This window comes from Elephantulus edwardii, unplaced genomic scaffold (genome assembly GCF_000299155.1).
Source record: "Elephantulus edwardii isolate Elephantulus edwardi_28Jun2011 unplaced genomic scaffold, EleEdw1.0 scaffold00094, whole genome shotgun sequence".
NCBI lineage: Eukaryota > Metazoa > Chordata > Mammalia > Macroscelidea > Macroscelididae > Elephantulus > Elephantulus edwardii.
In genome coordinates this window covers 153,476-175,174 of record NW_006399844.1, presented here as the reverse complement: position 1 = coordinate 175,174, position 21,699 = coordinate 153,476, and the positions used below count along the sequence as shown (strand labels likewise).

Below are 21,699 nucleotides of genomic sequence, written 5' to 3'. Positions count from 1 at the left end.
GATAAATAATGAACACGGCACTGCATTGGAACAGATAAAGGAAAGAACTGTTTAAAAGGAACATATGACTAGGCATTATTTCTATGACAACAGTCCAGAATAAGAGTTGCATAGCAAAGTGGACTAGGGCGGCAGTGGTGGGGAGAGAGGGAGGAAATTATGCAACAATGAATGCATTATTTTTTTTTAAAGTGAACTGAGCGTGGTAAGGAGGAAAATGTGCAACAATGAATGAATGAAATTTATTTTTGCTTTTCTTTTTTTTTTTTTTTTACTTTGAGACATGATGAAAAAAAAATCTTAGAGGAACACATGGAAAAATAAGACATGATTACATTGATAGAGACAATCTAGACAGAAAGCTTTGTCAATTCTGAGTGTGATACGCTAAAGGGCTGAAAGGAATTAGTACTCTTCTTCTTCCTCACCCTCTCCTTCAACAGAATCCACACCCATCTCATAATCCTTCTGAAGAGCAACCATGTCCTCACGGGCCTCAGAAAACTCTCCTTCTTCCATCCCCTCACCCACGTACCAGTGAACAAAGGCACGCTTGGCATACATCAGATCAAACTTGTGGTCCAGGCGAGCCCAGGCCTCAGCAATGGCTGTGGTATTGCTCAACATGCACACAGCTCTCTGCACCTTGGCCAGGTCTCCACCAGGCAGCACAGTGGGAGGCTGGTAATTAATACCAACCTCGAAGCCAGTGGGGCACCAATCCACAAACTGGATGCTGTGTTTGGTCTTGATGGTGGCAATGGCAACACTGACATCTTTGGGAACCACATCGCCACGGTACAACAGGCAGCAAGTCATGTATTTACCATGGCGAGGGCCACATTTCACCATCTGATTGGCTGGCTCAAAGCAAGCATTGGTAATCTCTGCTACAGAAAGTTGTTCATGGTAAGCTTTCTCAGCAGAGATAACAGGGGCATATGTGGCCAGAGGGAAGTGGATGCGGGGATAGGGCACCAGGTTGGTCTGGAATTCTGTCAGATCGACATTCAGGGCACCATCAAATCTGAGGGAAGCAGTGATGGAGGACACAATCTGACTAATAAGGTGGTTAAGGTTAGTGTAGGTTGGGCGTTTAATATCAAGGTTTCTGCGGCAGATGTCATAGATGGCCTCATTGTCTACCATGAAGGCACAATCTATGTGCTCCAGGGTGGTGTGGATGGTGAGAATGGAGTTGTAGGGATTGACCACAGCTGTGGAAACCTGGGGGTTTGGGTAAATGGAGAACTCCAGTTTGGACTTCTTGCCATAATCAACAGATAGGTGCTCCATCAGCAGGGATGTGAAGCCAGAACTGGTTCCCCCACCGAAGCTGTGGAAAACCAAGAAGCCCTGGAGACCTGTGCACTGATCAGCCAGTTTTCTTATTCGGTCCAAGACGAGGTCAATGATCCCTTTGCCGATGGTGTAGTGCCCACGGGAATAATTATTGGCAGCATCTTCCTTGCCTGTGATGAGTTGCTCAGGGTGGAAAAGCTGGTGGTAGGTGCCAGTGCGAACTTCATCAATAACTGTGGGTTCCAGGTCTACAAACATCGCCCTGGGCACATGCTTGCCAGCACCAGTCTCACCGAAGAAGGTGTTGAAGGAGTCATCTCTTCCCCCAATGGTCTTGTCACTTGGCATCTGGCCATTAGGCTGGATGCCATGCTCTAGACAGTAGAGCTCCCAGCAGGCATTGCCAATCTGGATACCAGCCTGGCCAATGTGGATGGAGATGCACTCACGCAGTCTGACTACGGGTTAGAAAGCAAGGACGACAGGAGTGGACAGTGGGTTCCGGTTACCGTCCCCGAAAAGCTAAGAGTCGAGGTAACACACTCTGAATGAAAATTTTAAAAAGACATTGAGACAATAAAAAAAAGGAAATGCCTTACTGTGTGAAGAGTAAGAGGTCAAAAGGAGGATTAATAGATAAGTGTTCTTGAGAAGAAAATATATAGCTAAAGATGAGAAAACTAATCAAATAAAGTGTTGGGCCCGTACACACACACACACACACACACAGAGAGAGAGATTGATTGATTTATAGTCTTGGAAACCTAATGGGCAGGCTAACTCTCACTAAGAGCCAGATTGACTCAACAGGAGTCTTCATAGTTTACTATACTACATGGTAACTTACTCAGAAGGCAGTGGTTTGAATCTACAAGCCGCTCCACAAAAGAAAGGTGGGCAGTCTCCTCCTGTAAAGATTTGCATCTTTGAACTCCTGATGCAGGGCCACCAGGAGTGGGGACTGACTCAATGGCTGGTGGCATGGTGGCTAAGTGCTGGGCTGCTGACCAATAGTTTGGCAGTTGAGCTGACCAAGTGTATAGGAGAAGAGTCCTGGTGATTTGCTCCTGTAAGAATGTCAGCCTTGGCCCTTTCTATGAAGATGGTGCCGAAAGCGAAGAAGGAAGCCCCTGTCCCTCTCAAAACTGAAGTCAAAGCAAAGGCATTAAAGGCCAAGAAGGCAGTCCTGAAGGGCATTCACAGCCAAAAAAAAAAAAATCTATATGTCACCCATCTTCTGGCGGCTTATGACGCTGAGACGCCGGAAGAGCGCCCCCAGGAGAAACAAGCTTGACCGCTATGTCATCATCAAATTTCCCCTGACCACTGAGTCAGCCATGAAGAAGACAGAAGATAACAACACACTTGTGTTCATTGTGGATGTCAAGGCCAACAAGCACCAAATTAAACAAGCTGTAAAGAAGCTCTATGACATGATGTGGCTAAAGTCAACACTTTGAGAAGATGGAGAGAAGATGGCCTATGTTCGACTTGCTCCTGACTATGATGCTTTGGATGTTGCCAATAAAATTGGGATCATCTAAACTGAGTCCAGCTGGCTAATTTTAAATACAAATTTTTCTCCCCGCCCCCTCCCCCCCCAAAAAAGAGAATTTCAGCCTTGGAAACTTTATGGGGAAGTTCTACTCTTGACTCACTATGGGTCACTATGAGCCAAAATGGACTCAATAGCTGTGGTTTGGGTGTTTCTTTGTTTTAAAGTGGTACTACTTTCAAACAAGGCAGTAGTACCACTTAAAAAAAATGAAGACGAATATCTATGCTTTATTGACTATGCAAAGGCATTTGACTGTGTAGATCATAACAAATTATGGCTAACATTGAGAAGAATGGGAATCTCAGAATACTTACTTGTGCTCATGTGAAACCGATACCTAGACCAAGAGGTTGTTATGAGACCATAGTAAGAGAACACTATATGGTTAAAAAGGTGTGCACCAGGGTTGTATCCTCTTTCCATACCTATTCATCTGTATTGTGAGCAAACTATTTGAGAAGCTGAGCTCTATGAAGAAGAATGATCAAGATTGGAAGAAGATTCATTAATAACCTTCATTAGGTAGATGACATCATTTTTTAAATTGATACTTTAACGACAGTTTATAGAGAACTTGGATTTTCATTCATTCATTATTGTACATTTCCCTCCCTTCCCATCTCTACCCACCCCTCTGTTAATTTTTTTCTTTGAAAAAAAATCCTTTCATTGTTATACAATCCCTCTCCCCAGTCCACTTTACATGCAGCTCTTAGTCTGGACTCTTCTCATACAAATAATACCTAATCATATATCCCTTTTCAACAGTTCAGCTTGCTGGAAGTGAGGAAGACTTGAAATACTCGCTGCAGAAAATAAAAGACTGCAGTCTTCAGTCTGGATTGCATCTCAACATCAATAAACAAAAATTCTCACCACTGGATCAATAGATAACTTCATTGGAGATGGAGAAAAGATAAAACCATCAATGACTTTATCTTACTTGGACCCACAATTAATACACCTGGTACTAGCTATCAGGAGATCAGGAGACGTATTACACTGAGAAAGCCTGCAGTCAGGAATCTATAGAAATTATTGGGGAACAATGATGTTTGTTTGAGGACTAAAGTGTGCCTGACTCAGGCCATGGTATTTTCAATCACTTGCTATACTGCTGAGAGCTGGACAATGACTAAAGATGACAGAAGAAGAATTGATTCTTTGAACCATTTGATGTTGGAGAAGAGAGTATTTGTCCAAAAGGACAAATATGCATATTTGGCAATACCATCTCAGATAAGAGTCTTATAACAAAAGGTTACAGAATACTCCTGGCCCTCCACAAGAAAAAGACTGATAACCCCAATTGCAAAAGGGGCAAAAGACATGAAAAGAATTTTCACAGAGGAAGATATTTGAATGGCAAACAGACACATAAAGAAATGCTCCAAATCACTGGCAGTAAGAGGGATGCAAATAAAAATCACAGTGAGGTACCATCTCACTCCAGTAAGAGTGGCAAAGTTTAACAGGGCAGTAAATAATAGATGTTGGAGAGGATTTGGCGAAAAAAGAACTCTTATACATTGTTGGTGGGATTGTAAAATGGTGCAACCATTCTGGAAGGCAGTTTGGCGCTTCCTCAAAAAGCTGAACATAGAAATTCCACATGACCCAGCTTTTCCACTATTTGGAATATACCCTGAAAATATGAGAACTGAGACACAAACTGTGATTTGTACACCAATGTTCATAGCAGCATTATTCACTATTGCAAGAACATGGAAACAGCTTAAGTGTCCAACTACAAACAAATGGATTGAGAAATTATGGTACATTCACACAATGGAATACTATGCAGCATGCAGGAGCAATAACTTTGTCAATTATTACCTAACTTGGGAGGGACTAGAGAGCATTGTGCTGAGTAAACTAACTCAGTCCCACAGAATCAATATTGTAGAAGATTGTTACTGTAGAATGAGTATAAGGATCCAAGAGGGGTGGGAGAGGCTGGAAGCAGAGGGACGTGGATGTACAGGGGGGAGAGGGGATTAGTCATTGGATTGTACAATTTGTTGGGTGAGGAGGGTGAGGGAAATTGAATTTGTTTGAATTTGTATTAGAATTTTGTAAATAAACTGGTAAAAAAAATACATTTAAAAAAATTAAAAAAAAAGAACAAATATGCAGGTGCATATAAGAAGGTGCATCCAGAGTGCTCCTTGGAGGCAAGGATGGTGAAGATTCGTGTCACATACGTTGGGCATATTGCTAGGAGAGGCTGTTCTTTGGAGAGGGACGTTAGGCTTGGAAAGGTGGAGGGGCGGTGAAAGAGAGGAAGACCCTCAACCACATGAATTGACACAGAGACTGAAGCAATGGGATCAAATGTGTCAAGAGCTTGTGAGGATGGCACAGGATAGGACAGGGTTCAGATCGGTTTTTCACAGGTTAGCCCTGAGTCGTACTCAACTCGACAGCCCCTAACCACAATAATTGCCTTGGATAAAGACATCATGTTTGGAAAAATAAAAGGTCAATGAAAGAGGAGACCCTTGATAAGATAGATTGACACAGAGACTGTATCAATGGGCGCAGATATATTTGAGGTGTTTGATGTTGGCACAAACCAGGGCAAAATTTAGTTCTATTATTCATAGGGTCACTATGAGTCATGGTCAGTTTGATGGCACTTAACCTCAACAACAATTCATTGTGAGGATTAAGTGGGCAGTGTAGATAAAGCCTTAAAAATGCTGTTAGGTAGCGTGCAGTCAACGCCAACTTCTACACACAATAGAATGAAACCCTGCCCTAGTCTGCATCCTCCCCCACCACGCTGCTGGCCTGAGGCCATTGTAGCAGCCACTGAGTCAGTCCATCCCACTGCTGGTCCTTTGTCCTTGACCTTCTACTTTAACAAGCATGACGTACTGCTCTAGGGACTTGCTCCTTCTTATAACATGCTTTCCAAATGCTAGCAATTATTTTCGCAAAAGCTCAATTTATCATCAATATGCAGTACAAAATACTCTCCTTGGTGGTATTTGTTTGAACAGTGGGTTTCCCTAGAGCATGCAAATTGTTATTTGATCTACAAAACATTCATTTGCTTCATTGATCCGGAATGTACCTCCAGTGTCATTGCACAATGGCTCCAACTGTGGTAGCTCCCCACTGCATCCCAGCCACCACCTCTCTTCCACACCTTCCTCTTTTTTAGCTATTATTCCCCTTAACCTATGACCTTGCTTTGCCAGAACAAAGCCAAACTCAATGCTGGTTTACTTTGATAAAGAGCATCTTTATTATTCAGTGCATTCCATGCGTGTTTGTCATTCTGGAGGCTTTGGCACAATGTCTGCCCAGAACAAGGGCTACAATTGTCACTATGTTCTAACCAATCACAGTACAGGTGAAAGGGGCGGGAAGGATGGTGGACAAGGGTATCATGAGTGGATTCCCTCGGAGCAAACAATTCATACACACAGTTCCATAGTAAGAATAAATTACAAACTTAAATAGTATAAATAAATTAAAAGTTAAGTATAGTTCCAGCATGTGGTGGTCTGGCAATCAGCCTTAGGAGAGGTAGCTGTGAAAATAAAAACAAAGACAAAAAAATAAGGAGAGGTAGCTGTGGCAGGGTATTTCTGACTCTGCTCCCAGTTGGTCTACGGAGGTGCCTTTGCTCCTTGCTTCCAAGCCAGTTCTAAGCACTGCGTCTCAGGTTGGTGATATATTCCTGAACCCAGGCATCCCCGGGGTTGGCGCAGATCTCTCGGGATTTTTTGGTTATGAAGCTGTGGAAAGAAGCAGAGGAATAAACACTGAGGACTCCAGCAGGGGAATCTGGTGTCCACTGTGGCCCTTTCATCTTCACCTGTCCTGGGAAGCTCAGGGCTTGCTCCCTGTTTCAGCAAACGTCTGCCTTTCAGTCTAGAAGTTTCTCTCACTGACTCACAGGAGTCTCCTGCTGCTGCTCCCTCCTTCTTCTCCTCTCTTCACTCTGGGCCGAGGTGGCATCCCTGATTCTGGTGCCACCGGCCGGATCAGGGCCCACCGCAGAGATCAGGCCAGGGCCCTCCTGAGAGACCAGATCAGGGCCCACTTACTAGACTTCCCGAAGGCGGGGCTTTCTCAAAAGGCTCCTCTGGCCTCTGTGTACCTTTGACAGTAGTTTCCACCTGAGACACTCCCTTGTACCCCCAGAAGTGAACAGGAAGATTGGCACTTACATGACACCAGGCTTGGAGCACTGACTGGTGGTCTCATAATAGTTGACTACATAAGTTTGCGGAATCTGCCTGGCATAGGAGAAGCAGCAGGCACTTGGAGTATTGACACCAACTGTGGAGGAAGAGACAGTCTTGAGTCACAGTTCAGGAAAAAAGGGCAAGATAGCTTTTCCTGCCTCCTGACAGGTTCAGCAAGATGAGGGACAGCCCCATTCAGGTTAGGGGTTGGGGAATCAGGTTAGTAGAAGGCATTTGGGCCTTTTTGTCTTGAAATGTTCTGCCACTTTCTTTGCTTCTGCCTGTATTCCTCTTTCTCCTAAAATCTTCACTTTGACTCTTTGTCTTTTATCTTTTTTATTTGGGTTCTTTATGTGATCCAGACATTCAAGTAGAATACTCATCTCCTTTCAGGGAATTTTATCAGATTCAAGAGGTACACCCCACCCCACCACAAGCAGGGAGAAACCATGGGCATCTCTCATAAGACACTCAAGGGACAGAGTTCTTGGGGAGACCTAGGGTGGGGGATAGCACCAGGAAGTAACAAAACCTGGACTCTGCACCTGTGGAATTCATTAGTTTAACCTGCCACTTTGCTGTCTATAAAACAGGACTGTAATTCCCCTACCTCACTCCGAACCTCAGATCCAGAGACGAAGGTAGGGAAGACCCATTCAGAATAATGAAAACGAAAGCATTGAACAGAGAAGCCATGATGTTCTGCAAGCCTTTTAGAAGTTCTCTGTTTTCTCTTGGGGCTCTCAGACCACAAGTAAAGATTGATGTGGTCCGACTGTGGCCAGGGAGTAAGGCCAACCACCAGAACACACAGACTTACTTGGTGTGGTGAAGACCTGGGCGCAGAGGGCCGAGATGCAGAGGAGGATGGCCAGGGCAGTCACTGGATTCTTCATGGTGCTGAGGAGGGTGATCTGAACGCCAGCAGAGCCCAGCTGGGACGAGCTGCTCACTTCCACCAGTGGCTTCTGGAGTCTGAAGTCATCTCTTCTCTTTATAGCAGCCGTGGCTCATGGAGAGATGGAAATTGGGGGTGAGGGGGGAAATTTTTAAGCATAGTGGTGTCACTCTGAGTGTTGCACAATGCAGGGTCCCCTTCAACCACAGGACTCAGGATATCCCAGAATAGAATCTGTGAGCTAAAGGTCTCAGCCGCCACGACACTTGTTCAAGTTTCTTATGGGGAAATGAAGAGGGATGTATCAGCCAGGGTTATTCTTAGCAGGGTCTTTCTCATAAGCACTGCTTTATACATGAACTCTCCAGTCCCGTTCCAACTGACAGATCTGAAACTTCTGTCCTTCCTTAATCGCTTTAACCACACTGGGGTTTGGGGGGAAGACATAAGAATACTGAACAGCCGGCTCATGCTTCCTCGAGGTGGAAGGTCTGGAATCCCCGGGGAGGGAAATAGGAAGCATGGAATCACTGCTTAGTCATTTGCTCATTCATCAAACAGAGTGACCAGGGGCACTGGGCTAGGGATTCACTGGAGATCATAAAGATATACTAGACGTGGGTGTTCATATTTATCAGGAGCTTAAAAATATTCATACCTAAAAACCTAGAAGAAATGTTTCTAGGAAAAAATTTGAAAGAAATAGACCCATATATGGAAACATCTTCAAACACAAATGATATCCTACGCAACTTCCTTTATAGCCCTAAAATAAAGAGACCTACATTTCCCTCTATGAAGGAATGATAAAATCAGTTACTCCATGCTCTCTAGTTTGTTTATAAGCCCTTAAAATGAACAAAATGGCATATATATATACCCACAAGATAAATTATATATGTAAATAAAATATATCGGAAAGAAATAAAGAAAATTATACAAATTATATAAGAAGGAGAGTTCTGCAAATATATTTATGTACATATCCATAGACAGATTCCAGTTGCCATTGAACTAACTCCAACTCATGACAGCCCCATGGATGCCAGAGTGGAAGTGGGCTTCACAGAGTTTTCATTGACTGATTATTTGACAGTAGATTGTCAGGTCTTTCTTCTGAGCCACCTCTGGGTAGACGCAAACATTCAATCTTTTGACTGTTAAGGAGACAAACACACACAGACTAAGCAGAATTCCTTTTTTTAAAAACCCTTGTTGTTGTTATGTGCTGTTGAGTTGCCTGCGACTCACAGTGACCCTATGAACAACTCTCTATGAACTCTGCTCTATCTTCAGCAAAAGTAATTTTCTCTAAAACTCCTACTCCCTTTATCCCAGTCACCGGGTCAATCCATCTCACCCAGGATTTTCCTCTCTTATCCCGCCTCTCCACCCTCCCAAGCATGATGTCACTCTCCAAGGACGGGTCCCTCCTTGCAACATGCCCAAAGTACGTCTGATGGAGCTTCAGAATCCTTGCCTCCGAGGAGCAGCCTGGTTTCATCCTCTTCAGGATGGACCTGTTTGTTCTCTTAGCAGTCCATGATATATTCAATAGCAAAGCATTGCAAATAAGAAGCCTAACACATACATTGTAGTTACGCTGTGGGCGATTTGGTTCTTTGTTTTTCTCTTTTTTATAAAATACTTGGCAAATATATATAATTGAGCCAAAATTTTTTTCTCTCACTTTATTTAGTGACAGTATTTTCTTCCTGGTTAGAACACATATTTATGAATAAATTTACTTCAAAACATTAATAGCATCAACACTTGAAAAATAGATTGTTTAATATGACAGAAATTCCTGATAAATATGCTAAAGTTAAGAAGCCCCAGTGGCACAATCCATACGGAGCTTCACTATTAACTCAAAGGCCACAGCTCTCAGGCAGTTCATATCCACCAGCAGCTCCACAGGAGAAAGATGGAAAATCTCCTTGCATGCAACCAACCCCAGGAAACCCCCTGGAGGTTCCGCTATGAATTTATTCAGACTTGATGGCAATGAGAGTTTTATATTAAAGTCTTTGCTTAAAAGAAGTCTTGGTCTCCCATCTCACTAAACAATTTTAAAGATCATGTATATTCTTACATCAATAGCATCAAACGTGAAGCAATTTTACTATTCTTTCCATTCCTAAATTTAATTCAGGGCTGTGAGTCTACTTCCTCAATCAAATCGATGTGATTTCCCACTCGCCCATTTCCATTCCTTATTATTTTCTTTTTACATAATTAATATGCAAAAATAACCATATATATAATTTCTAATGATTTCCATTTGGAATTGGTTGGGTTGTTTGTTGTTTTGTTTTTGTTTTTTTTAAATTAATTTTAACAAACATTTACAGAGACTTTGGCTGGAATGGTTTTTAGTTTCTTGTCTTCTGCCCAGCCTCGTGGAGACAGGTGGCATTTAGTTAATTTCTGTAGTGTCAGCTTCTGCTCACAGAGACCTTCCACAGCAGAGGGCTCAACCCTGCACAGTCTTGCATCTTTACCACCACAAGAGTGCTTTAATCCATTACTTTCGCTATCATGTCAAACCATCTCAGGGAAAACAAGAGAATCCTCTAGTTCACCAACTATGACACCCTTTTCTACAGGCTTGTCTGTCCTGATGATGTGTCCTAGTTTTACAAGCTGAAGTCTCACCATCCTTGCTTCTAAAGAGGATTCTGTTCCTATTTCTTCAAAGATGGATTTATTAATTCTTTTGACAGTCCACAGGGTATTTGATATTTACCATCACCCCAGCAAATTAACTTATTCTTCTGGTTTTTTCCTCCTCCCGCCCCCCGCCCCAGCTTTTGTGTGCATATTAAGGTACAGAAAAAAGATGTGGCTTCAGCCATGCTCATCTTAGACATCAGAATGACACCTTTGCTTTTTAAAAACATCTAAGAGGGCTTTCTCCCTCGAACCCAGTTCACTATATTATTTGGTCTTTTTGACTATTGCTTCTAGAGATGTTGATTGTTGATCTAAATAAAATCAAATCATCTACAGCTTCAGTTTCTCTTTGTTACTTACTACTTCTTGTTCTCTTGTGAATGAGTAACCACAGGTGCTAAGATTTCTAGGACAGGAATAAATTCATCCCAGAACATCGAGAAGAAGGAGAAATGATCTCCCAATGATGAACCATAGAGGACTTCATTGACGTGATAGGACTTTTGTTGGGCCTTGAAAGATACATAGGACTGGACTGTGTATAGATGGGATAAGGGGTGGCAGTTTAGCTGACACAAAACCACAGAGGTGTGAAATTGCAACTCAGAGGGCAGGGTGGGTAGTTTAGCAGAGCTACAGAGTGGAAAATGTAGATGAAGAAGCAAAATGGGGCCAAACCAGAGTCAGTCATAAATTCTTCCTACAGAGGTTAGGATGGCTATGTTAGCTACTGGATAACAACGGAGGAAATTAGTCAGAAACAAAGCAAGACTACACCTTAATTTTTGTGCTTCCTAGGTCTAAGTGCATGAACTTGCCCTTGCATCCTCTAATTACTAAGGCTGGTTGTGAGGGAGGCAAAGAGAAAAACCGTGTCAATGGCAAGTTTCATTGAGTATTTGACATCCAGGAATCCTCCCTCCTTGCTGTCAATTGCAAATAAAAAGGTCTTGATCATTGGTTTCATTGGAAATTTAACATCCTAGACAACGCCTCCTTCTCCCCTCCCTGCTCCCTCTGTCTCCAGCCCTGAGTGACATGCCACGCTGACATTCCCTGGCTTGCGGAACCACTTTCAGACTCGTGATCCATTTTCTGAAAGCTGACTTAGAGGAGTTGGGTTGTGAGAAATGGGAAATGGAAACTGCTGAATCAACCATTTTTGAAAACAATGAACCTTACTGTCTAGCACTAGGATTACAGCATTTGCCACCTTGAATTGCATTTATTTATATATGTAAATTTTCTCCTCAGAAGCTTAGATCATGTCCTGTTGATTTCAAAGCCCTGAAATCCTAGCATATGGTGACTGTGCCTTCATGAATTTCCTGATCGAGTACTGTTCATGACAATTTGGTTCTTTTTAATCCAAGTTATTTACTGAGGACATAATTCTATCTTTGTTGTTGTGTCCATTGAGATGATGTCTCATCTCGAAGTTAGTCTATGTGACTGAGTAGAACAGCCCCATGGGGATTTCTAGGTTGCTGTCTTTATGGGAACAGATTGTCTTTTGTCCTGTGAAGTCACTGGTGGGTTCAAATCATAGATCTTCCAGTAGCGCCCAAGCACTTAACCATTGTGTCACCAGGTTTTCCTATGAGCCTATCTTACGGTTTATATTTTAAGGCTTTTTATAGCAATCTCCAAGACAAGAAATAGCCCTTTGTCATATGCGTTATTACTTGGGTTGGAAGATAACATAATTGCTTGTATATATGTATTTAGTATGCATGTACTGAGTGACTAATGTAAGGAAGCCTTGTTGTTGTTTTTGCTGTATACTGAGCCACAAAAAACCCATAGCTGGCCCTTCAGTGGACTTTCAGAGGCACTAAATCACATGGGAAGAGACTGCCCATCCTTTTCCTGAGGAGCTACTGGTAGATTTGAACAGCACATCTTTGGGATTGCAGCACAGCTTCTTGCCACAAGGCCTTAGCACAGTTGAACTGGAAGGGACATGAGAGATTTCCTCCCTGGTAACTTGATGTTCTCAGGTGAAATGACTTGTCCCAAGGTGCACTGATGCAATTTAAATCCTAAGAAATATCAGTTGGTCAATTTTGTACTGACCAGGGGATTATGCCACGTCTATGTATTACCAACAGTCATCATAATTTTGACAAATTATTGGTTTTTAGTGCCATTGAGTTAGTTCCAAGTCATAGTATAGCAGAATGACATGTCATGGTCTTGCACCATCCTCACAGCTGCTGCTATGTGTGTGTCAATCCATCTCACTGAAGATTTTCCTCTCTCATTGACTCTCTACTAAGCATGATGCTCTTTTCCAGAGAGTGGCCCCTACAGATAACATGTCGAACGTCCATGAAACCAAGACTCATCACCTTTCTTCCTTCTAAGGAACATTCTGACTACTTCTTTCAACACACATTCGTTTGTGACATTCAAGACAAATTTGTTTGTGCTTCAGAAGCAATCCATGGTGTATTTAGTATTCTTCACCAACACGTAATTCAAACACTGTGTTAGTTTTGAGTCGTTGTGCAGCTTTCACATGCATATAATGTGCTTGAAAGGACCATGGTTTGAGTCAGGTGCATATTAGTCCTCAAAGGATCATCTTTGCTTTTTTGAAAAAGAGCATTTTAAACATGTCTTTCACAGCAGATGAGGTCAACGCAATATATTGTTTGAATGCTGCCCCCATGAGTGTTGACTGTGAAGCCAAGTGAAATGAAATCCTTGACAACTTCATCTTACAATGATGTTGTTTATTGTTCAAACTGTACGGATTTTTGTTTTCTTGATGTTTAGTTGTAATCCATACTGAAGACTGTGGACTGTTTGACCTTCACCAATAAGTGCTTCAAGTCTTCTTTCTTTGTTTTCAGCAAGTAGTGCCATCTGTACACCTCACTTGTTAATTAGTCATCTTCTAATCTTGATGCTGTGTTCTTTCTATAAGCTAACTTCTCAGAGTTACAGATCCCTAGATATGGTGAAAGGATAAATCCTGATACACATGTTTCTTAATTCTAAGCCATTCAAAATCCTCTTGTTCTATTGAAATGACTGCTTCTTGGTGTATGGGCAGGTTCTGTCTGAGCACAATTAAGTGGTCTGAAATTCCCACTCTTTTAAATGATATCTGTAATTTGTTATTATCCACACAGTCAAATGTCTTTACATAGTAAATAAAACACAGATCAATATCTTTCTAGTATTCTCTGCTTTCAGCCAAAATTCACCTGATAGCTGTAGTGATATTCCTTGTTGCACATTTTCTCCTGAATCTTATTTAAATTGTTGGCCATTCTTTGTAAATATACTGCCGTAAATATTTTTAAATTATTTTCAGCCAAGCTTTACTTGCCTGTGATACTGTGTGATTGATATTTGCTTTATTCTGTTGGATAACTTTTCTTTGGAGTGGGAACAAATATGGATTTCTTCCAGTCTGTTGATCCGGTAGCTGTATTCCAAATTTCTTATTACATCCATGTAAAGAAACATCTCAGTTTTCCATTCCTCATTTTTTTTCACTAGTGCCTTCAGTGCAGCTTGGACTTCTTCCTTCAATACTGTCAGTTGTTGATCATATGCTACCTCCTAAAATTAATGAACATTGACCAACTTTTTTGGTCTTGTGATTGTGTATTCTTTCCATCTTCTTTTGATATTTCTTAAATTGTTCAATAGGGAGTTTTGATGAATAGGGAGTCTTTGAAGAAGGAGTTGCACTGCTACCCTAAAGACATGTGATTTAAATCCACCAACTGTTTTGCAGGAGAGAGATGGACAATCTCCCAGGGGATTCATAGCCTCTGAAGACCTACTGAATGGTCAGCTATGACTTGATTCCAACTTGATGGTAGTGAGTGAGTAGGTGATATTACCCAGTGTATCCTCAATGTGTAGATCCCTAAAACCAGATATTGTCATCTCCTATCTTTAGTGGTACTTAATAAACACTTGGTGAATGAATGATTTTACTAACAGTATATGCTATTCCCAAAGTATTCCTATGGAGTTAAAAAAGCTGATAGGAATGAAAGGATCAAAAGCCAGGGTGTCAAAATCTTTGAGGGACTATCCAAGATATTTTAGATGGTAATGACACAGTAGCCAGCACTGTGGGCCCTCCTAACTTTCTGATCATTTCAGTCTTTCTTTGAAGGCCTACCTCAGTGCACCAGAGCTTCCCAGGCATGGATTCAGGGAATTCTGGTGACATTACTATCACCTGGTAGTGTTTGTTCTGTTGGCCTCCTTTCTATGCCCTGGCCTTCTCGGATCAGTGTCCCTCAAGTCTCTGCTCTTCAGCTTCATCTCCTCAGCTGTTCATCTAATTTTTCTTCTTCTGCAGCAGGAGCTACATGGAGAGATCCATTAATAATGATGCCCTTGCTTGAACTAGCCTTGCTAGGTGGGGTTCACGTAGTCAGGTTGTACTAGGTTTGAGCCTACCTTCAATGTAGGCAAGGATAATATCCAAGGGTCATTTTTAAAACATTCTAGAAAACCAGAGAGTGATAATTTACAACCAGGCCCTTGTTTCCTATCTTGAATGTTTGCCATTTCTTTGTTCTATGACTTGATATTTGATCAGTTCCTTTCTCCACAATGGCTCCCTCATTCTTTATTTTCTGTCCCATAAAATCATCCCTTCCTACCAAGTTTTGACACTAGAAACCTGGGAATCACTCTGGACATCCCACCTCTTCATCTCCCACAGAGTCTGTTCTATGTTGAAAGTATCCTTCAAGTGTCTCCACTTCATCTCATTCTCACAGTTATTAACAGGTCCGACCATCATCACTTGCAAGAATATCTCATCAACTGTTTTTCCTTCCAGTGTGCCTCTCTATATCTCAACACATAGGATCTAAAGTGGCATTGTTAATCCATCTACCTGTGGCCAGCTGATCTTGGACAAAAAGACATAATCCATTTAGTGAGGAAAAGACAGCAGCTTTAAAAAATGAGGCTGTCTGGCAGGAGTCCAGAATAAGAGCTGCATAGTAAGGTGGACTGGGGGGGGGGGGAGCTGTATAACAGTGAAAGAATTTTTTTTTCTTCTCAAAGAGAAAAGTGAACGATGGAAGGGGAGGAGTGGGCAGGGGGGGAAATGTGCAAAAATGAGTGAATGGAAATCCAAGTTCTTTATAATCTTTCATTAAAATCTCAATTAAAAATTAAAAATTAAAAAAAAGGATGCTGGCAAAACAAGGTATCTATTTGTAGAAAATTTAAATAAGATCCATACTGCACACCATCTACAAAAACTAACTCAAGATAGAGCAAGGTCATGGGAATAAAATTATAAAGTTCATCTTGAATTCACTTAGTACTCTGAGGTCTTCCTCTTATTTTTAGAAGATTAGCTCTCTCCCTAAGTCACTACATTTTTCTTCTGGTAGCCAAAGAGTAGGTTGTGGCAGGAGATCGCAGCTCATTACCACCGTAAGAGTGGAGATGACTATTAAAATTAATTTTAAAAAAACCAACCAAATAACAGTGGAGATGACTAGCAGAGGTTGGAGTGTGGTAGGCTGCCCGGTGGACTCCATGCTAAACCTTAAACCTTGAGTTCACGACAATATTTGCTCCCATTTCTCCAAATTATTTGGCCACCATATTTGCAAAACCATAGCTTCTGCCTCTTCTTAATCACCTTGGATTTCCAGTCTCCACATTTGCTCCCAAATAGCTTTGGTTCTGGGCTCAACAACCAATACTCACTTGACACTCAAGAATTTTAGCTCAAATCTTTCTAGGAGAGATGAGACTGTCTAGATAGACTACCTTTCCTCACCTCCCTCATCAGTTAACAATTGGTCCAGAGGCTGGTACCTTCTCATAGAAAGAGACTGTGTTTCTATGTGGAATCTCAGAGGGTCACATCTGTAGAGGAGTCCAGTCCTCTCTGGACCAGGAGTTGGATGACCTTAAGTCTTGACACACATTTTGTATGACTTTGTCCAGGTCTTGACAGTGTCTCAAAGTTTTGCTTTACTTTTCTGTACAAAGAGGGAGCTCTGTTGCTATAGCCTACAGGGAGCTGTGCTGCCAATCCAAAGGCTGTGCTTCTCTGGTAGTTCAAATCCACTATCATCTCCAGGGATTTACAGCCTTAGAAGCTCGTTGGAGCTCCACTATAATTTGGAACCTTAAAGTAAAGGCAGTGAGTTGGAGTCTATTGAATCTGTACAGTGGCAAAATGGATTGGCATTAGATAAAACCATGACTGTGGTTATGCTAGGCGAACAAAAAGTAGCAGAACCGCTGCACTGCAAGGTCACTCTACTGTGTGGTTATTGGTCTTGCTGGCAGCCCGGGTAGGCTAGGAGAACAAAATGACAAAACAGATGTGAAAGTTTCCAGAATACAATTACGAGCATAGCGTCAGTCAAAACGTGGGTAGGGGAAACTTCTGTATTACAGGAAAGAGAAATGAAGGGCCTTCCCTGCTTTGGAGTGATGAGGTGACCCTCAAAACACACTGGGGGCTCACTGGAACCCCAGTGGACTCTTACTGTCACTTCTCATACCCTTGAGGTAGAAAGAGCTGTCATAAAGTCACTGCGCTGTGGGTTGAGGGTAAAGAGAGAAGAGTTACATTTTGAAAAGAGTATCAGTATATCCAGTTCATTCTGATTTCATTTGAAAAAAAGAAAAAAAAGTCACCTCTTAAATTCACACACATGTATTTCCCTGGATTTTCAATAAACAAGTAACTATTGAGTACCTATGGTGTATAAATACACAAACATAGCATTATTTCTACATGACAGAACTCACTTGTAGGGGTGATGATAGAGTGAATAGATGCATATGTGATAAGTGATCGGATGGTAGTAGCTTTGGAGGGGTGGGAGAATAGAGAATGCATCATTCTGGTTGGAGAAGGTTAAAGAATGTTCTCTAGAAAAGGTGAGCCCTATTTTGATTGTGTGTTCAAGAGCCATCATCTTTCTCTATTGTTGGTGCTGTTGTTAGGTGCCCTCAAGTTGAGAACAACTCATAGTGATCCTATGAACAACTGATCTGAACTCTGTCCTATCCTGTGACGTCCTCACAATCTCTGACATGTTTGAGCCCATTGCTGCAGTCACTGTGTCAATCTATGTGGTAATGCGTCTTTCTCTCCTTCACCATTCCTCCACTTTTCCAAGCATGACATTCCTCTTCAAGAAATAGCCTCTCCTGGCAACATGCCCGAAGTATGTGTGTGAGGCGAAGCTTTATTATCTTTGCTTCCAAAGAGCACTCTGGTTGCACTTTCTCCAAGACATATACGTTTGTTCTTTTGACAGTCCATGAGATGTTCAGTGCTGTTCTCCAGCACCACAGCTCAAAGGCATCAATTCTTCCTCTGTCATCCTTATTCACTGTCCAACTCTCAGAGGTATAGCAAGTGATTGTAAAGACCATGACCTGAATCAGACACACCTTAGTCCTCAAACTGACATCATTACTTCTCAATAATTTGGAGAGGTCCCTAACTGCCGACTTTCCCAGTGCAATGTTGTCTCCTGATTTCCTGACAGCTGGTACCAAGGGTGTACTCATTCTCATTGGGTTACTTAGAAATTACCTCAGTTGTGAAGGCAATTGATTTGACATATGGACACAAGTCCTGTGCATTTTCAGTCTATAGTTTCACTAGTGTGAACATAAAACTGTTGTTGAGACATTAATGAACAAAACCCAAAAGAAAACAATTTTATGGAGTAAAACTTGTCTACAAACCTATTCTAGAAGGTATGAACATTTTGTTCTTCCTCGGGGACTTGCAATTCTCGCACCAGTCTCAGTCAGTGTCTTTGGTGTACCACTTCCCTCTAGGGTGCAGCCCACTTTTTCCCCTCCACCTCTCTCCTCTTTCCTCTGTGATGATAGGGCCCCGGGGGGAAAAGAAGTTGTTCGAAACTCCTCACTCTCAGCCAGCTTCAGTTTCCTTATTGGCACCATGACATCATCTCTACCCTGGAAATTCCACTTGTCACTCTGTGCCCCCACTTCCAATCCAAGGCTCTCAAGTCCCTATAAAGAGGGGTGTCCAACTCAGTGTCAGCACAGAACACAGCTTGGGTTCTGAAGCTTCTGAGCTCTGCAGTCCCATCTTCTGGAAAGCCTCTCCACAGCCAAGACCATGAAGCACTGCGTGGCAGTCCTCTCTCTCCTCGTCCTGCTGGCTGCCTTTTGCTCTCCAGCCTTCTCAGCACCAAGTAAGTTCACTCTTTGAGCCACTATTTTTAGAATCAGAGCACAGGCAAAGTCCACTTCTCTAGGTGTGGCTGGTCCAATAGTGATGCCTGACGATAGGACAAGAGTAGCCAGAAGATTTTAAACAGCGTGCTGTTAAATGTAGATTCTAGTTGACAGTCAACAATATCCAAGTTCTTGAACTTTTTAAAAAGAAACAATTAAACATCAGTTGAGAAGAAAAATGATAGATGGGGCTAGAAACCAGGCTGAAGAATTGGTTCTGCTTGTAACTATTTAGTCAAGCAAGTCTATCTTTTTCTGTGCCTTGGTTTACCCATCAATGAAACGAGGGAGGTTAGGCATTAGATTTGCACTTCAATCCAGCTCCAGTCTTCTAGAATTCTTTTATGATCTTTTCTGAGGATCTTCTTTTCAAAATAGGATTTCTACTCAGGGTGGGTGAGATTGTAGGTAAGGAACCACATTTGGTATTCTATAATACTCTAAGAACTTCTAAGAACTCTAAGAAATTCTCAGATGAGCAGCTTTGACTTCAACCCATCCTTCTCTCTTGTAGTGGGCTCAGACCCTCCGACTGCCTGCTGTTTCTCCTACACTGGACGGAAGCTTCCTCGCAACTTTGTGTTGGATTACTTTGAGACCAGCAGCCTCTGCTCCAAGCCAGCTGTGGTGTGAGTATCGACCCCTAGGTTCCTCTGGGGTGAGGGTAGGTAGGAGGAATTGAAAGAGGGGTACAGGAACAGAAGCACCAAGAAAGCAAATCTCAGAACTGAATTCTTAGTGTCTAGGGGGGCAGTGAGGAAACAAGCCTTGAGGTTGTTTGTTGAGTTGTGTGGAGGCTGGGAGAGGCAAAGGAGAAGAAAGATCTTAGAAGGAAGTTAGCCAGAAGTTAGGAAATAAGTAAAAGTTTTTTTTTAAAAAAAAGGTCACATAAGATGTGAACTTCTGCAAGAAAACATAAAAAAGTCATTGTTGGGTTGGTAGGAAATGGAGAGATGTAGCCACATCAATGGCAGGATTCACTGATTCCTAACTTAGGCAACATCTGAACCATGATGACATCTTAAGAGTGGAAGTACAGGGAGTATGATATCAATGCTACCCTCAGAAGTGCCATTCACTAGGGTGATGCCGTTCAAGTAGCGATGCTCTTCAAGCAGAGATACCTCCTACAGTTAGATAAAGAGCAGTAGCAGATGCTGGCGATAGTATTATAGGATTCTGATCTGTCCACTTCTCATTCCCCAGATTCCAGACCAAAAAGGGCAGGCAAGTTTGTGCTGACCCCACTGAGCCTTGGGTCCAGGAGTACGTGGACGACCTGGAGCTGAACTGAGTGAACTGAGCCTCTTCAGCCACGAGAGCAGCTTGTCTCCAGAGATATCCGAGCCTCAACATTTCTCAGGGAGACACAGCCTCTCCATGCTGAAGACTCCTCTTGATATTCCCTGTTCCTTCCTCTTAATTTAATCTTTACTATGCACCATGGGAATTGGTGTTATTTCTATTATTTATGCTTGTCCTGCTGAGGCATACATGTCCCCCATGGGGATAGTTCGCCACTACTGTTTCTCTGCTATTGCAGATACATGGGTGATATTGTTTGACTCTAATTGTTTTCATAATAAAAACCTTTTATTTTTTAAAAAATTGACAGTTTGTTGTGGTTTTAATTTTATTTGTAGGGAAAGGAATTGTCTGGTATTAGGTGGTCCAATCATTAAGGACTTGGTTGTTAATGGGAAGATCAGCTGTTCAGACTCAGTGGCCACATTGTAGGAGAAAAGCCCTGGCAATCTGCTCCTACAGGCCTAAGGCCTAGAAAATTCCAAGGGGCAGCTCTTCTCGGTGAGAGAGTCTCTAGGAGTCTTCTGGTCAACAGCACACAGTAACAATATTAACATGGATGGATTCCTGGATGGCACAAATGCAGTGCACTTGGCTACTAACTGAAAGACTGACAGTTCAAATCCACTCAGAGACACCACAGAAGGCTGCACTTCCATTGGTCACTGAAGGCTCATGGAGTGTAGTTCTACTCAGACACACGTGAAGAGGCCACGAGTTAGAACAGTCACAACTGCTACTAATTTATTATTATTATTATTTATAACAGATGGTTGTTTCTAAATGTAAAACAAATCAGCCATTATAGAGTTGTTTCTGTGGGCTCTGGGCTAAGTGCTCAAATTCCATAATCTGACTATGTCAACCAGCATTCTAACACTCTTATGAAGTTGGGACTGTTCCCTCAATTTTATAGATAATGAGACAGAGATTCAGTGAGTTGGAATGACTTGCTAAATGGACTTGGAGGGATGATCTGAAAAGGAAGGAGAAGGAGCCCTATGGTGAGAAGACAACTCCTAAGGCTTATCTTTTCAGCATCTCATGGGAAAAGCTCAATGAGGCAGCGAGTGATAAAGAGGAGGGGAGCCGGGAGTTCTGAGTCAGCGAAGCAGACCTCCATCTCCTACTATGAGTATAATCTTAGGAAAGTCACCGTAGCTTCCTGGGCCCTCCTTTCCACACTTGTGAAATAGTGTAACGGTTAATTTCTCAGTTGATAATGGAATTGTTGCTAGTTCAAACCCATTCAGTAGATCTGTAGGAGAAAGACCTAGTAATCTGCTCCCCCAGAGATTGTTGTTATTGTTGTTGTGTGCAGTCAAGTGAGAATCAACTTATGGCTAATGCTCCAGCAGGTTTTCAGAGTCTGTAAAATGCATGGGGGGAGATTACTTGCTGATCTTTCTCCTGTGGAGAAGATGGTGGATTTAAACCAAGTGCTTTGGGTCAGCAGAACAGCTCCTTACCCACTAGACCACCAGAGATGTTCTATCCTGTCACATGGGATCACTAGG

The 21,699-nt window shown here is 42.2% G+C and overlaps 2 protein-coding genes and 1 pseudogene across 2 annotated transcripts; 1 reads left to right on the top strand and 2 right to left on the bottom strand.

Moving 5' to 3' along the window:
• Positions 1-405: 405 nt before the first annotated feature.
• Positions 406-1,758, bottom strand: LOC102864071 (annotated as a pseudogene).
• A 4,760-nt stretch (positions 1,759-6,518) lies between these two features.
• On the bottom strand, positions 6,519-7,958 carry CCL3 (chemokine (C-C motif) ligand 3). The gene is made up of 3 exons (XM_006891048.1): positions 7,883-7,958; positions 7,045-7,156; positions 6,519-6,609 (listed from the first exon to the last, which is right to left on the bottom strand). The coding sequence occupies exons 1-3, from the start codon at positions 7,956-7,958 to the stop codon at positions 6,519-6,521; spliced, it is 279 nt and encodes a 92-aa protein (XP_006891110.1).
• Positions 7,959-18,758: 10,800 nt separating this feature from the next.
• CCL4 (chemokine (C-C motif) ligand 4) lies at positions 18,759-20,171 on the top strand. Its single transcript, XM_006890894.1, has 3 exons — positions 18,759-18,834; positions 19,392-19,506; positions 20,084-20,171. Exons 1-3 carry the CDS (start codon positions 18,759-18,761, stop codon positions 20,169-20,171), a joined length of 279 nt encoding a protein of 92 aa, XP_006890956.1.
• Positions 20,172-21,699: the final 1,528 nt, after the last annotated feature.